Raw genomic sequence first — 17,021 nt, forward strand, 5'->3', positions numbered from 1 at the left:
AGTGGAGTCACACCAGAATCAACCCTCGACAATTGATGCTTCTTTCTTACGCACTTGCGTGCGGACTTCTTTCTCATGCCTCAAGTTTAGCTTTTTCTCGTCCCACTTGTTCCTTGATCCATCCATTCTTAGTCCTTGAGAGATATGAAGTCATCGATCCACTGGTGAAATGCACACACTCTTGTTGGTGGCTGGATGCGATTTGTTGCCTGCAGACAAAATGTGGTAGTACAAGAAATGAACGAAATTTTGTGTTTTCTAGGAGTGATTGCCTAGGAAGATTCACTCTCTTTGGAAAAGTACATTTATGTTCAAACAATAGAAGTACCGCCTCCCGAATGTATCCAAGTCAAATAAACACCGAACACTACATGTCTGTCGACAATGGCATTCGGGACTCAGCATACCTTTTGACAGTAAGCGGTTGGCATATAGTGAATGCATTGGATGCCTTCCTGAAGCGAGGGGTCAGTGGACGTGGAGTAGTTGGCAGCGTGCAGTCACATCACTCATAAAAGGTTGTAGCGTGCGATCACATCGCTCATAAAAGGCGGTTTCATTAATCTGAAAAGGCACTAGCGTGCGGTCACATGTAGTACATATAAAGTAAACACGTTCAAATATATAAGATATTTTACGAATCGAACATGTATCATAAAACAAACATCTAAATTATGAAATAAAAGATAAAATTCTACTACTGCCTCCCCCGCTGTTGTCGGGGGGCCTGTGAACGGATGAATGTATTAGATACGGTAAATGTGGAAATAAATGTATTAGTAAAAATACAATGTTATACTTGTATGGTATGCAGGGGCAGCTGTAGATGGCCAGGCCTGAGTGTTGAACTAGGGTGCGAATGGCGGAGGTGTAGATGAAGACATCCCGACTTTATCACCGTAGTAACATGCAGAAGGATGATTACATTAGATATACTATTGAATATATTGAATTCGACAGTATATTAACGTCCATTACCTGAAAGACCTGCGAACGGTGAAGGTGTCGGCGCTGGCTATGGTCTAGGTGTCAGCGCTGATAAGTGTGTAGGTGCACCTAATGTATTTTTTAAAATTAATGCATCAGTAACAAAAGGATATCGCTATCAACAGATATAAACTAATGGTATCATTGTCAATTTAGTTACACAACAATGTTAATGTTAGCCATTGTAAGCTAATTAAATTTAATAAAAAACACTCATTGTTGTTTTGCGGCGATCTGTGTACTCTTATATCAACATGGCATGTGTTTTCTTGTTCTTCACATGTAAAAATCACAAATCACATAGTTTTATTTTAAAAAAAAATTCAAATGTATGTTGTTATGCCCTGCATGTTGTTGTACTGTTTCACGAAAACTTGTATTCTTCATTCAAACATTTAATATCATGTGTACGTGAATAACATTTGACCATGTGCTACTATTAACTGTTTGATTCATGTCTGTTTCTTCTTATAAATCAACTAGTACTGAACTTTACTGTCTCTGCCTTTCCAGGGATCAGATTGTGTGAAACCCTTTATCGCATTGCAGGACTGTATTAAAGCAAATCCAGAGGCATTTTCTAAGGAGATTTTGGAGGAAGAGGAGAATGACGAGGAAGCAGAGAAGTCCAACCTGGAAGTTAGACTTCCAGTATGGTCTAAAGAATCCAAGCCCAAGGTTTGAGGTTGCATGGTATTAACTGATACTGAGATTCATCCAGTCCGCAGACTTCACCTTATTTCTCTTATAAGTTATTCAGTTTTAGATTGATTTCAGAGAGCAAAGAAGCATCTGAAATACTCTGTCAGAGATAAGCATATTTTGTGTGGTATAAATGTTCCACAGTTTTTTTTAGAACATACACGTCATTGCCATCGGAAACGAACAAACTTGTAATCTGAACAATTCGAGTGGTAGACGGAGTACACGGGCTATTAAAGATGCAGACGAATTATTTTCCATGATGATAGCTCATGCTGGGCTAGTGTATTACTGTGGTTTTGGTGACAGTTTTGAAGATCGCGCTGTCAATGATACTAGTTGCTGTCTGACCTCTGAGCCTCTGAGGCACTGTTTGATGTTTTTCTGTGCTTTCCGGCGAATCCTATTTGCCTGCTGGTGATTTCTGCGTGAAGGAGTTGTTACGGATTGCAGATTTACAGGTCCTGCAAAGTTTTTCATTTCTGAAAGAAGATATGCAAAGCCACAACCGTTGAGGCATTGCTGATCTGAAGAACTCGGAAACGGACAGAAACGGGCCGCGTGAATGCCCAAAACACTTTATCTTACTAGGCCGCTCGGCGCACGTTCCCTGTTCTTCTTCCTCCGAACTCCGGAGGTCCCAACTACTTCCATGCCTCTGCACCGCAATAAGCCCTAATCGCCAATTCGCCACCTCCACCTCCATGGCGACCAGCTCCTTTTTCCATCCGCTCGCCGCCCCGATGGCCGGCGGCGGCGGCGGCGGCGTTCGCCTCCGTCGCTGCCCCCTCACCTTCCCGGTCCCCGCCCGCACCGCGCCCCGGCGACCGGCGCCGCTCCTCGTCGCCCGCGCCAAGCGCGCCGGCAGCCGGACCCCCGCCACCGCCTCGCGGCAGCCCGCGAAACCCAGCGCGGCCCCGAAGAGGGATGCGGAGGAGGTGGAGGTCGAGGAGGAGATGCCGTGGATCCAGGACAAGGCGCTGGACCTCGTGGAGTTCACGGGCACCGTCACACAGGCCATCCCGGGGCCCCGCGTTGGCTCCAGCCCCGTGCCGTGGCTCCTCGCCTTGCCGCTCGCCTACGTCGGCGTTTCCTTCGTGCTCGCGGTCGTCCGCACCGTGCGCAGGTTCACCTCCCCGCGCACTAAGAAGAAGCGAAGGGTAAGTATTCGCGTCATAAGTTTTAGTGTGGTTCCATGAACGTAATTTGGTGGATTATTTAACTATTTGCCACTCTTATCGTGTGCCATGAGCGTAATTTTAGTATGGTTCCATGAGGGTATTTGAGTTTTAGCCTTGTGAATTAGGTACATTGTGTGGAACATAGGTTTGCTGGTATCAATCTAGCCCCACAATATTTGCTCATTGGAATTACAATCCCCTCTTCTTTCAGCAGAGAATTCTGTGTTTGCAAATTCATCTATCTATGTATATTGTATAGAATATTGGAACCATACTAAATAGATCACTTTACAACCTTTCTTAAATTCAAACTAAAATGAACCTGCAATTTCAGTTTTACACGGTGTTACCTGGACACGAACACGGGTGCCGGAATCCGACTTGAACTCGGGTGTCCGATTCGGCAAAGAAAATTTGGACACGCGAAATACAACTCGAAATCTGACTCGGATTTGGGGTGTCCGATTCGGCAAATAAATTTGGACACGGGTGTCCAGGTAACACTGGTTTTACAACCTTTTATAAGTTCGCTCCTTTAAATCAAATAGATGCCGTTGTGAATATGCAGAGGTGCTAAAGCAAATCGTTTTGAGCTTGCTTTCTTTGTTGATTGCAGGCTTGATGTTAGGCTATAGTCTGTCATTGCTTTTTTTTATGTCTATAGATACTGTAACTCCTGTAATCGAAAACTCTTTGGTGTCTATATTATGCTGGCACTTAATGGTAAAGCAGTGTTTCTCCGCAGGTGGGTAAGAATATATTCTTGTTGAAGTCACTGGATGAGCTGTTCCAGAAGGGCAGGGAGGCAGTAGATTATCCCGCTCTCCAAGACCTAATGCAGAAGGTGTGTCCCCTGTTCAGCCATTAATATTAATATTATTCTTGAGAAACTGAAGTAATGAAGTGATAATGGTTCTACTGTATCGATGGTTAACTTGTAGGATGAGCTGTTCCAGAAGGGCAGGTAGGATGTACTTGCTTTATTTTCTCTATCGATGGTTCTACTGTAAAAATTGTTACTTGACTAGCTATCTTATTGTGGTAGTAGAGCTAGTGAGTTGATCCTATTATTAACTTGTGCTGAAAATCTAAATTAGAAAATCTGCTGCATAGGTCAGAATAATGATATTTACGTAGCAAACTGTTAGTTCTTTACACTGATGAGTCCATAGTTGATATCTATTGCTATTGGAGGAATGATTAATTTACTGATTATGTTAGTGTTGGAAAAGATTTCTGTCCACTGCAGACAACATGCTCACGAAATTGTAAATATGTTTTTGTGTGTGCTCAGACAGGATTTGACATGGATGATGTAGTAAGAAAGTACATCTGGTACACACTGAATGAAAAACCGTTCAATCCTAATGCGGTTGTGGATCTCATACATCTTAGGAAGGCATCAATGTTAGAAGGTGCCGAAGTTGCTGAAATTTTGAATGAGATTTCAAGAAGAATTGTTTGGGAAAAAGGTATAACTATTTCTGCTTATTCTAGTACTATGAGAGAGCACCAAATATTTCCAAAATCCTGGGCTCTGGCTGCTTAACTTTGCCAATGCGTACAGAAACTATGCTTGACATGTAGCTGTTTCCCTTGTTCTCAAATGCAATTCTTTTGTAAAACTATGCATTGATGGCAAATTGATATTGTCAAGAGTTTATGTTCTGTGATTGCTGCATGTAATGTTCTGACTTCAAGTCCTGCAAAGCATATCCAAAGAATCAACTTAATTGTCATTGTTGTTGGGGGCGATCATAATGCACTACAGATGTTTGTTACTTCTACAGTCTGTGATTGCTGCATGCAATGTTCTGACTTCAAGTCCTGCAAAGCATATCCAAAGAATCAATTTAATTGTCATGGTTGTTGGGGGCGATCATAATGCACTACAGATGTTTGTTACTTCTACAGATTTGTAATGTGAGAAGAGTGGCAACATCCATAGTGTAGTTCTATTTCTTTCCTATCATTAGTAGTCATGATTAAAAAAAACAAATTAACTGGTTATGTGATATCATGCTTGCTATTTGATAGAAGTACTCAAGATATTTTTGCCTTCACAATCTTGCAGGGCCAGTAGTTATGGACTTATCTGGGTTTACAGAACAAGGTTTTAAGCGGAAGCTTGCTGTGCAAGTGTTGTTTGGAAAAATCCTGTACTTATCAGAGGTAAGCTGTTACTAACTTATAATTCCAGATCTGTTTATGTTAACCAAATCTTGACCCTGTGCTCTCTTAAACGAACCACTTGAGATGTAACAGAAATAGAAAGGTTTGATGGCCCACTGCTTGCTCTGGAAGTCTCTAATGAGTGTTTGGTTTGACGAACCATCTCATTCTAAATGGACATAGGATTATTCCGTGGTATTGATGGGATGGCACAATTCTGTACTTTTATAATAGAAATGTGCAAGATTGTAATGGACATGGACCAACCCATTCCATTTGTCAAAACAAAGCAGTCTTTTAGGTTCAGAGCTAGGATCAGATGGTCCACTCGCCATCTCATTCTTTAAACTAAACACCCCATAAATTGTTTGGGCCTCTTCTTAGGGCTTGTTTGGTTGGGTTGAGGTTTTTCTAAAAGCTACTTTTAAAAGTTGCTTTTGATGCGGATGTAATATATTATATATGTAATACCCCTCAGAACATCATCCCTCAGAAGCTACAAAAGCTTCTTCAAACCAGCTTCAGACTTCTAGTAATAATGATAGCTTTTGTCAGCTTTTGCTTCTCAGAAGCTATTTCCAGAAGCGGACTGTTTGGTTTAGCTTTCTGCTTCTGAGTAGTAAAAGCTAGTAGAAGCTGAACCAAATAGGCCCTTATTGACCTCCACTCACTTCTGCCACTATGCTATTGCTGTGGTAATGTGTCTAATCTCTGAAGATGTAGATAATTGATTACTAGTTTGCAGTTCAGCTAGAAATGTTAGGTGCTGTAGGATTTTTGTTGCAACCATATTGTCGGTTTTGTTGAAATCGATTTATTCCTTTCATCAGGTGCAATCTTCAAGTTTATTTTTATCCTTGCTGTGGTTTGTTTTAACAGAAATTGTTTTTGAATCTCTATCCAGCTTCCGGAGTTCTGTTCACGGGACAGCTCACTTGTTGTCAAAGAAATCTTTGGAGTTACAGAGTATGACTAAATTTACTATATGGAGAATCCTTGCATTCTTTTTACCTCAACAGCTTTTTGTGCTGCTCTTTTCATGGGAAGATTTTTGTCCCTCGTTTGTAACCATTTTTGTTTTCGGTTTTCTTGTGAGCAGTGAGGACGTGGACAGCATCCGAATTCACACCCTTTCTGCAACTGGTGATATCGAATCTATACAGAAGATGGTCGATGATTCTGACTTAGAACGTGGCCCCTCGTCATCATCTTGATTTATGGTGATGGAATGACACTAAGCATCATCGTTGATAATGTTGCAACTTCAGCTTGGTGTGAGTTTCTCCAGCCTTTTCCTTCAGATTGTTTTTCCAGCCATTGAAGGAGGGGTGAGCAGGATAGTTGGCTGGAAGTTTTGTAAGTTGCCTCTCGAATAGGCCAGAACGTATGGCATTGTGTCAGACCTGTCCATGACTTGAGTAAACCAAAGTTGCCAAGAGAATGGTAGCAGTGAGTTTATAGAAAGCGGGAATGTTATTTAAATGTACACCGTTTTACGTTTTCGGTTATGCCCCACTCATTAACGTTATGTAATTCTCTACTAATTAAAGGATGGCAAATCTACCATGGTGCTGTCGTGTACTCATGTGTTGTGATGAAGAAATGATTTTCACTTCTCCTGTGTCCGTACATGTAAAAAAAATGCTCCGTTCCGTACAGCGTGTGTTGGAGTGAAACGCCTGTTTATGGGCAATCTGTACATGTACATATTCGTATCATTAGGTTGTTGGCTCGATCCGTCAGGAGTTGTATAGTACTGGAGGTGCACTAAACATAATGATAGAAACTGCAGAGTGAGGTATAACCCCTCGTAAGACAGAAAACTCCTCAGATATATTTTGATACCTTGCTTATACTATTTCAAAGTTAACAATAGAGAATATAACTGGATACTTGTATAAACTGCTTTATGCTTAAAATAAAACCATAAAGTCTGATCCTTGAGTCATCCTTTATGCATCTATCAAACCTTTGTAATAGTATAAGACTTGTTGAGTGCCTTTTGTACTTATTCTTGTTATCCTTCAGATAAGTAGATGGATGTCGATTTCGCTGGAGATGAAGACGCGAATGAGGAGTAGAGTTAGCTATCACGTTCACACCCATGTGACTTTGGGTTGTTGTTCCGCTGTGCTTTTGTTGGCAAGTTTTTAAAATATACTCTATGGTTTAAACATTTTGTACTATCGCAACCTACTTCTTAGACATTTTGTACTATTGCAATCTTAATACTTTTTATACAATATATGACTATAATGTCATAATTATTATATTATACGTCTTAGATATTTATTCAGATACTGATAAAGAAGGTAGAGAAGATTTCAGGAAAGGGGTCTCACACCCCTTAGAGCACTCTGCGACCGGTGTGTGTTCCCTGGACGACATGTTCTTCGTCTTGCCCTGCCCTATCGTGACACGCTCCATGTGGGCACCTAAAGGAGGTGGTGATCTACTTGGTCATGTTGCGGTAAGAGGTGGGGGGGGGGGGAGCACAACTGAAGGAGGTGGTGATCTATCTAGTCATGTACGATGGCCTCACTGTCACGCCATGTCAAGAAGAGCACCGTGCACCTGTGTGGAGCCCTGGGTAGCTTGTCAATAATGTGGGCGGACGGATCGTGCTTGCAATGCATGCCGAAATCGTGGCTCGGTGGCACGCGAATGTAAATGGGGTGGTACGTATTTATTTACCGACCACCCAAAAAAATTCTTTTTTCCATTCCTAGCGATTAGTGCTCCTAAGATAATAGAAGCAATGCTTCCACAAGTATTTTTAGTGTGATGATGTGTCACTGTATTCCTCGGTTGACTTGACAGAGCAAAGTCACGGGACTATAATACACGTGACTTTGGTCCACTATGAGCGGGTGGATTAGAAATGTATGGTTAAGATCTAGTGCTGCAGTAATGCTACAGTATGATACAATGCTCATGCCGCAGTGAAATCAGCACAACATTTCCCAAACAGTGTTTGTGCAACAGTGTTCCACTGTAGATTACTATTCATAGTCCCATAAAAATACTAATCATACTACTGTAGCCCTTTGAATTTGCTTACTTTTAAGTCAGAGGAGTCGGTTTCCAAATTGGCATGTGCAGTGGACTGGTTGTTATTTCATTTACCAACCACTTAAGTCAGTTGTTTCTCTTTTTTTTTTTCTGCAAGTGGACGGCATAAGAGATTTTTTAAGCTAATATGGCATGTGCCCCCGACATCCATGATTTTTTTTCCTGGAATTTTAGAGCATTTAAACCACCGACAATTTGGGATTTACCGTGGTTGGATTTTGGTTCACTGACCACCTGCCCTTGCATGCAATGCCATGGCTTAGAGTAAAGAGCGGTTGATTATGAAAACATGAGTGTGATGCATATTTCTTTGGCAATGGCGCCCCGGATTTTCTTGGAGTTGGGACATGGCGACGAATCATCCTAGAATGTGGGATCATGGCACAACATAATTTATGCAGGGGGGTTAACTGTAGTTGCTGAAATTTCATTTTTCAAACCTTTAAAGTGTTCCTTGCTGAGTTTATACGTGTACCCTTATTGATTAGTAGTCGGAGCCTCTTGCGCGATAAAATAAAGGTCCGCGACTTCATGTGATGTAGCCTCCATGGCAGAGAAAATTTAAGCTTTTGATAACTTCATTTGCCACTTCCTCCTCTTATCCTTTGCAGAGAAAATTTAAGCTTTTCATAACATCATTCATAAGTAAAAATCGTCTAAAAAAGCCTTAAAAAAATTCTGCCTAATATAGACCAAAATGCTAGGTGGTACAATTCTTATGCACGCTTCCTAAGTTCAGACGTCTGAAATTGCGTGATATCTTAGGCGACCGTGTGAACGTGCATGATCTCAAGCGGGGTAGCGGGAACACTACTGGTTGTGGGTGACAGAGGATGGCTAGTAGGCAGTGCCAGTGGTGAAAGGTAAGGATGTGTCCCAATGGATCTAGGTTAGCGTTGTAGGAGACAGTCAGAGGTGAGCGGTAGGCGAGGGTGAGTAGAGAGCGGTGAGGGCGGACAATGCAAGACAAAAACACGCGTGACAGAGAGCGTGACAGAGAGTGCCGCAGGTTGAAAACAACTTGTCTCCCGTCTGATGACAGTCGAACGGCCCTGGAACGTTGACTAAAATGACCTTTAATTTCAGGCACCTAAAATTTAGCAACGTGAGGGCATTACTATTTCTCAGATGGTATTTTTTTTTTCAAGTGATGATTGAGAGCTGTTGGATGGGACCTCTCTCCCTCGCCTTTCTCCCATGCTCGCTCCCTGCCTCACACTCGCCCCCACCCGTCTCCAGCAGCGTTCCCACAGCCAGATCCACCGGCACCGCTTACCATCACACTAACCTTGATCCATCAGGCTATCTTCGCTTGCCCCGGCCCTGGCTCTGCCCCTCGATCATCCTTTGCCACCTGCGTCCAACGACGTCCTTGCCACCTTGCCACCCCTGCGCCCACCTTCTCTGATGAGCCAGCCTACCTTCCACGACCTCCCTCTAAGCCCGCCGATGGAGAATCCTGCCGAAAATGAAAACCTCCCTAACCCCCGCCAACACATCATTTTTTGTCGCCTGAGATGTTGATCCCGTTTTCAAGCGACTGAAATTTAGGAAGCGTGCCGGAGAAAAGACAAAAGAAAGGATGACCAACGAATCATTTCTGAAGGCGGAGGAGGGGACAAGAAGCGCAGATGCCAGCATCAAGGGAGACCGGCTACGGTTTCATGGGTGGGTCTGCTGGAAGTGTAGTCGGGAAGGTAGGGGACAACGGAGCAAGCTCAGCCTCCTATGCTAGCTCAACTTTCAGGTGGGTGGTTGTGAACAAGGGCCGGCGCTAGCAGGGGCGCCACCCAATTCCGAGACTCGGCCTGTCCGTCTATGGCCATGTGGTTTTATTGGGCCTAATGTGGTGATGCTGGGGCATGGAATGTTTGTTGGGCCCCAGGTGAAAGACATCGTCTCTCGCTTTCAAAGATGTCCTGAACTGAATCAGCTGGCTTTCCTAAAAAGAGAAAAGGAAAGAAAACTATGTAAACATGTTCATGCTATATTGTCTGCACTGATTGATTCATCTAAAAGCTGCTAGACGTGAAAAGGTGAAAATATACTTCAACAGGTTGATAAGAGGTTTCTTTTTGGATGGATAATTCATAAGATTTGAATCACGCAAAAGTGATAAAATGAGGTATGTGTGACGCTCCGAGTGCCTTCATTTTTTGCACATATAATATTCCGTACGCAAAGTGTGGTGACTTCTTCTAAGCGGACTGAGATCCTCTGCATTAAGGATCACTGTGACACAGTAAAATGAGTGCTATAGTAAACTGTGTTAACTAATCATTAGTTACTGTCTCTACAGTATTTTGATGAACTACAATGAGAGTTCTGTGCTGTATCATTTACTGGAGCAATTAAATCCGGAACAACCTTGCCGATCGAAGGATCGAGATATATCCCTACTATAGATTATTGTAAATTTACGGCATAGGATCCCAGTCCCTCTTAAGCTTTCTCTCGCTGGTCTCAAAGCTTTTGGGACCGTCGAACTCCCAGACGTCACCCCTCCCACACGTGTCCATTGCCCCTGACCACCTGTCCTCTCCAGGACTGCCTTTCTCACACTGCAAAGACTGAGCTCCCCAGCTAACACTTCGCCGGAAAGCAGAGTGGCCAGAAGTGTAGAAATCGGGTTCCACAACCTACGAAAAAGGCGGGATCCTTCCTAGTATCGTCGGCCATGCTGCCAGGTCGCCACCTTTCCCGCCGTGCTGACGCATCCGGCACGGGGGCCCTCCTGCCGGCCGCCACCCGCGCGGCGGTGGCGGAGTTCATTGCCACGGCCATGTTCGTGTTCGCCGCCGAAGGCTCCGTCTACGGCCTCTGTACGCCAACCTGAACACACATATGTAGTACTAGCAACTGCGTCTGCATGCATGCCCACTCGCATTCGTTACACACGAGGCTTCAATGTTGATTTCAACTTTGAAGTGCGGCGCTTGAAGGTTTTGCGTTGTTGAATCTGCAGGGAAGCTGTACAAGGACACGGGGACGCCGGGTGGCCTGCTCGCGGTGGCCATCGCGCACGCGCTGGGGCTGGCCGCCGCGGTGGCGGTGGCGAGCAATGCGTCGGGTGGGCACGTCAACCCGGCCGTCACGTTCGGCGTGCTCGTGGGACGGCGCATCTCGTTCGGGCGTGCCGCTGTCTACTGGGCTGCGCAGCTGCTCGGCGCCGTGGTCGCGGCGTTGCTCCTAAGGCTCATCTCGGGAGGCACGGTAATTTGTTTCCGTCATCGGAAGCACTATTTTGCTCTTGATTAAGCTTTCCTGCTAGTAGTTTACGAACGCTGCCATACCTGAGCAGTACGTCAACATTCATGTCACCTTTTGTTTCTTTCGTCCTGGCAACAAAGTCAGAATGGTTGCGTATTTCCTTTTGGCGTAAGCTATCTGGAGGCACACGCGTACGCATCATGCCCGCCACGTCTCACTCTTGCATGCGCATGGCTTGTCCTGCAGCGCCCCGTGGGCTTCGAGCTCGGCCACGGCGTTCACGAGCGGCACGCCCTCCTGCTCGAGGCCGCTATGACGTTCGGGCTCATGTACGCCGTGTACGCCACTGCGGTGGACCGGAGCCGCGGCGTCATCGGCGCGATCGCGCCCCTCGCCATCGGCTTCGTCCTGGGCGCGAACATTCTCGCCGGAGGCCCGTTCGACGGCGCGGCGATGAACCCGGCGCGGGCGTTCGGGCCCGCGATCGTCGGCTGGAGCTGGCGCCACCACTGGGTTTACTGGGTCGGGCCGCTGATCGGCGCCGGTCTGGCTGGCGCGCTGTATGAGTTCGTCATGGTTAAGCAGCAACCTGAGGCGGCGCCGGCAGCTGCAGCCCATCGGCTCCCCTTGTCCGCTGAGGATTACTGAGCTGCATGCATCGTTTGTATTATTGTATATTTGCTGTAACTTCCTTGTATATCTAGCTAGGAAGTGTGGGAAATTATGGGGCCGATCGAGCTCCATGGCATCTGCTTCAGTGTGCGAGTAGCTAAGTTTAATTTCACATGGAATTGAGCCAAGAAAAGAGTCCCACTGTTACGATCCGCCTCAATGCTTTGATTCGAGGCTCTTCAATAGTTCACAGAGTAAGGTTGAATCGAGAGTTCAGAGAGGGTTATGAGGAAGAAGAGGAAGGTAGGAGAAGACTGGAGGGATTCTAGATGTCTGATCTCGCTTGTCTCCCTCTCTCTCTCCCTCGATCGCTCATTACATATGGCTCGCGCCAGCTTGTAGCTTCACTGGACCCAGCTGGACGGCGGGTACAACCTGTTGGGCTTACGGATCCGACTGCGAGCCCTTGGCGCTCCCAGCTCGTTCCTGCCCGAAGCCTTCGTCCCACTCACTTCCCTTCTCGCGCTGAGCTCCTCCGGTGTATGATCATCCGAGGTAGTTGGCGTCGTGGCATCCCCTGGCCTCCTCCAAATCTGGCTTGTCCCCAAGCCGGTGCCGATGGGAAACAATGGCGCACCTCCGATAGCCTCTCCCAGGTAGCCAACGACTCAGGTTGTCCGGTCCATTGGATCAGCGCTGGCTCCATGACCTTGGCTATGCGGTGGTAGAGATGGCGTTGCAGGATGCGTTCCGGTTCGGGCGGCTTGGCTTTATCATGTTCCGGCTCAGGTAGTTAGTCAGTGCTCGATGTAGCAGGAGGAATCGCCTTCCGGAGCTAAGAGACATGGACCACTGGATGGATACGGCTTGATTCCGGTAGCTGCAACTTGTAAGCCACAGCTCCAATTCTTCGCACAATGAGGAACGAGCCGAAGAACCGGAAAGCTAGCTTATGATTAGAACGATCAGCAAGAGAAGATTGCACGTACGGTTGGAGTTTCAAATACACCGAGTCACCTTCGTTGAAGACTCGTTCCGAGCTTTTCTAATCTGCTTGATGCTTCATCCTCCGACAAGCTCTCTGCAGATTCTGGCGAAGCAACGCAATGCGCAAACAATGCCCTGTAACCCAATCTTGCAAATTGGAGTCCGCGCACACGGACCAGCTTTGAACGCCAAAGTGCCTGGTTCATGACCATACAACGCCTGGAACGAGGAGCAGCCCAACGCCGAATGATGCGATGAATTGTACCAAAACTCTGCCAATGCCAACCAAGAATGACATCTAGAAGGGCAAGAATGCACGAAACAACACAAGTTTGATTAATCCTTTTTGTTTGGCTATCGGTTTGTGGTGATATGCTAAGCTCATGTTGAGTTGAGTGTCTGCCAATTTGAACAATTCTTTCCAGAGCACACTCGTAAAAATGCGATCACGGTCAGAGATCAGTGCTTGTGGCAGACCGTGGATCTTGTAGACATTGGTCAGATATGCATGAGCCGCCTGTCAAGCAGTGTATGGGTGAGCTAAAGGAATGAAATGCGCGTACCGTGTCAATTTGTCGACAACCACCAAAATACTATTGTAGTTTGTAGATTGTGGCAGTCCCTTGATGAAATCAAGAGAGACAATTTGCCAAGCATGATCTGGAACAGGTAACGGCTGCAAAGTCCGGGGTACCGCACATGTTCTAGTTTAGCTTGCTTACAGATAGAGTAGGCTAACACAAATGCTTTAACATCATTCTTTAGCCCAGGCCGCGCGAACAGTTTGCGAGCATGACGATAAGTCACTTGAATACCGGAATGACCCCCAACCGCACTGTCATGTAGAGCCTTGAGTAATGTATTCTGCATTGTCGGATTTCGACCGACCCAAATCATGCCTTTGTACCGGATTACTCTATCCTTCAGCTGGAAATTGGGTAGAGCAGCTGGGTTCAAACTAAGCTTGGCCAACATGTTTTGAGTAGCGTTGTCAGTGTCGTAGCCCGACACAATCTCAGAGATCCATGCTGGAACACAAGTGGAGACAGTAGAAAGTTCAATAGTGGATGGACAACGAGATAATGCATCAGCAGCCGTTTGTCCTTGCCCTTCTTGTAAATGATTTGGTATTTCAGTCCTTGTAATTTTCTCAGGGCTTTGTGCTGCCATGGTTTGGTTAATCTCTGGTCTTGCAAGTGGACAAGGCTTCGCTGATCCATCCTGATCTGAAATTCGCCAGTCTGCAAATATGCACGCCATTGTTCTATTGCCAGTAGAATTGCCAGACATTACTTTTCGTAAGTGGATAGTTGATGAGTCCTCGGCCCCAGAGATCTGCTAAGATAGGCTAATGGATGATTCTCTTGCAAAAGTATAGTCCCAATGCCCTTATCTGATGCATCCGTTTCCACCACGAACTGCTTTGTAAAATCCGGCAATGCCAAAACCGGGGCAGGTATCAGTGCTTGTTTCAGTGCGCAAAAAGCTTCTTCCAAATTTGACCAAAGAGACACCACACTCTTCTTAAGAAGATCAGTCAATGTGCGACTAATAACACCAAAATGATAGACAAACGTGCGGTAATAACCAGCAAGGCCCAAGAATCCCTGTACCTCTTTTACCGATGTCGGTTGCGGCCATTATCGGACAACGGCAATATTCTTACTGTCAGTAGCAACTCCCATCACGATGATTACATGGCCCAAGTAAGTGAGCTGTTGTCGGCCAAAAGAACATTTTGATCGTTTGATCTTGAGATGATGTGTGTCTAGAATGAGAAAGGCCTGCTTGAGTGTCTGCACATGTTCTTCCAGAGTTCAGATGTAAATGAGGATGTCTTCGATGAATACAAGGACACCTTTGCACATGAGTGGGCTGAGAATTGTATTCATCAGATTCTGAAAGGTTGCAGGTGCACCAATGAGACCGTAAGCCATCACTTAAACTCGAAATGGTCATTATGCATTTTAAACACCGTTTTTGGTTCATCCACAGGGTTTGTCTGTATTTGATGGTAGCCGGCCCGTGGAGCCGGCCCGCGGATCCAGACTAGAAAACCAACAAGAACGGGTGAGATCGTCCAAGAGTTCATCTATTATTGGCAACGGGTATCTATTTTTGACTGTCAGAGCGTTGAGTTGACGATAATCAACACAAAATCACCACGATCCGTTCTTCTTGCCAACCGACAGCATGGGAGATGCAAATGGACTACAACTTAGCTGAATCACCCCTTGTGCTAACATTTCTTTGACTTGTTTCTCCATCCTGTCCTTTTGGGCTGGGTTATATCTATATGGCCCAACATTGATCGGCTTGGCTCTTGGTACAAGCGGGATGGAATGATCAAAATGCTTGGCTATGATTCAAAAGGGGCGAAGGGGTGAAGGGGTACGCGACTTCTAATCTCGACCGCACGCGGCACAACGGATGGCCGACGATGGTTGGAGGAGAAATGGCAGCCGGCGGTGGCGGGGATACGGCAGCACCGCCTCGGACATTGCCGGAACATCGCCGATGAAGCGCGGGATTGAGCTATGGCCTACCAAACTTGATGAGATATGATGCAATCGAAAGAGGAGGCGATGGGGATCCTCACCGAGGGCTTCACGATGGCTGGAGAGGTCTCGACGGTGGTCGGCGATGGAGGAAAGTGGCGGCAGCGGTTGTGCTCGATTGAGGCTTGACTACGGCGCAAGAGACATGAAATTGACAGTCAGAGATGCTTCCACGAGACCCTACAATGTCGGAGAGATGGTCAGTGGACCTCGGGGCGCAATGGGAATGACTATCAACGACGAGGTGGCAGTGAAACTCAGCGACGTCCTCAGACGCGACGCGGAAGGCTCGAGCATGGCGGTCAGCGATAGCGGAGCTTCGGGGCGACAATGGCGGCTTGGTGACGAGGCTGCGGTCTCTCGGGTAGGTGAGGGAGTGCAGGATGGGGGCGCGGTGTGCTGCTGGCGCATCTATATAGCTGGAGCGGGGGAGCAGTCCATTGCGAAGTCGTGGGCGTAGGCGTGAGGATGTGGGCAGCGGTTTCGCGCGGTGCGAGCTGTCGTTGCGCGCGGTGCGGGCGAAGCAGAGGGAAGGGGATGATAGGCGAGCCCAGGCTATCGGCGAGAGAGAGGGAGGAGTGGGTTGGGTCGGGCTGCGCTGCGAGGAGATGGGCCAGGCTGCAGCAAAAACAAACGGGCGTCACATTTTGCGCCTAATGAATACTCATGGGACTCAACGGTTCGAGACAATCCATGCCGAGTATAATATCATAATAGCCCAATGGCAATACTTTCATGTACAGCAAAACAGGCATCCTTCAATCCACCAATGAGAAGAGGGAATTTCAAAATTGCAATTTAAAAGACCACCATCAGTAATACGAACCTTCATTGGATGAGTGGCCCGAACCACACCAAACAACTTGTTAGCTAGAGTTTCACTGATGAAATAGTGCGAGTTTCACTTATGGAATGCATTTAATAAGAATAGACTTGTTAGATATGTAACTGTCCTGTGACCAGCAAAGGTTGGTCACAGGAATCCCTTATGTGGTAAGGATCATGGTCGTGAAGATGCAGACTGGTTACGCGGTGGGACCCTGGATTAGAAAAGAATCTTCTACCAACTGGTATTAGCTGATGTCGGCCCTCAGAATAGGGGACCCTCCTATTCTATACACCAAAAGTAGCCACCAAGCTCCCTCATGTATGTGGTGGTTTGAGTGGTTAACCGCGTGGCCGTGGATAGACCTGGTCGCACCACCTGGACCCCAGGTCAACACGAGTTCACCCTTCGAGTGGCCATCAACGCAATCCACTTTTGCGGTGGGCCCACAAAACTGTATCCCAAGGGAAGGTTTTAAACTTCTAGAGATAGAGAGAGAGAAACATCATGGAAGAGAGAGAGAGAGACATTGATTTCCGCTAGACCTGAGGGAATTTCAACTCCCAAAATGCAGCCTTTCGAATTTTGAGATGGCTCAGCTCCGTGTGACGGTTGGATATCGCGTTGGCCCTATAAATTGGAAAGCCAACACTTGCCCATGAATCCTTTCACCATCCCCGCAGCCTTCAAGCCCTTGTGCTCAATGGTGCCGCG

The 17,021-nt window shown here is 46.4% G+C and overlaps 2 protein-coding genes across 3 annotated transcripts; both read left to right on the forward strand.

Moving 5' to 3' along the window:
• The first annotated feature begins 2,224 nt into the window (after positions 1-2,224).
• Positions 2,225-6,623, forward strand: LOC133924624 (uncharacterized). The gene is made up of 6 exons (XM_062370246.1): positions 2,225-2,849; positions 3,616-3,714; positions 4,165-4,342; positions 4,945-5,042; positions 5,947-6,008; positions 6,142-6,623. Exons 1-6 carry the CDS (start codon positions 2,394-2,396, stop codon positions 6,254-6,256), a joined length of 1,008 nt encoding a protein of 335 aa, XP_062226230.1. The 5' UTR covers positions 2,225-2,393; the 3' UTR covers positions 6,257-6,623.
• Positions 6,624-10,731: 4,108 nt separating this feature from the next.
• Positions 10,732-11,979, forward strand: LOC133923584 (probable aquaporin TIP3-2). 2 transcript variants are annotated; one of them, XM_062368863.1, is made up of 3 exons: positions 10,732-10,936; positions 11,080-11,327; positions 11,571-11,979. In XM_062368863.1, the coding sequence occupies exons 1-3, from the start codon at positions 10,792-10,794 to the stop codon at positions 11,970-11,972; spliced, it is 795 nt and encodes a 264-aa protein (XP_062224847.1). In that variant the 5' UTR covers positions 10,732-10,791; the 3' UTR covers positions 11,973-11,979. The 2 variants fall into 2 exon arrangements, with proteins under 2 accessions (XP_062224847.1, XP_062224848.1); XM_062368864.1 differs by having other exon boundaries at positions 10,732-10,930.
• Positions 11,980-17,021: the final 5,042 nt, after the last annotated feature.

The sequence above is a fragment of the Phragmites australis genome, chromosome 7, assembly GCF_958298935.1.
Source record: "Phragmites australis chromosome 7, lpPhrAust1.1, whole genome shotgun sequence".
Lineage (NCBI taxonomy): Eukaryota > Viridiplantae > Streptophyta > Magnoliopsida > Poales > Poaceae > Phragmites > Phragmites australis.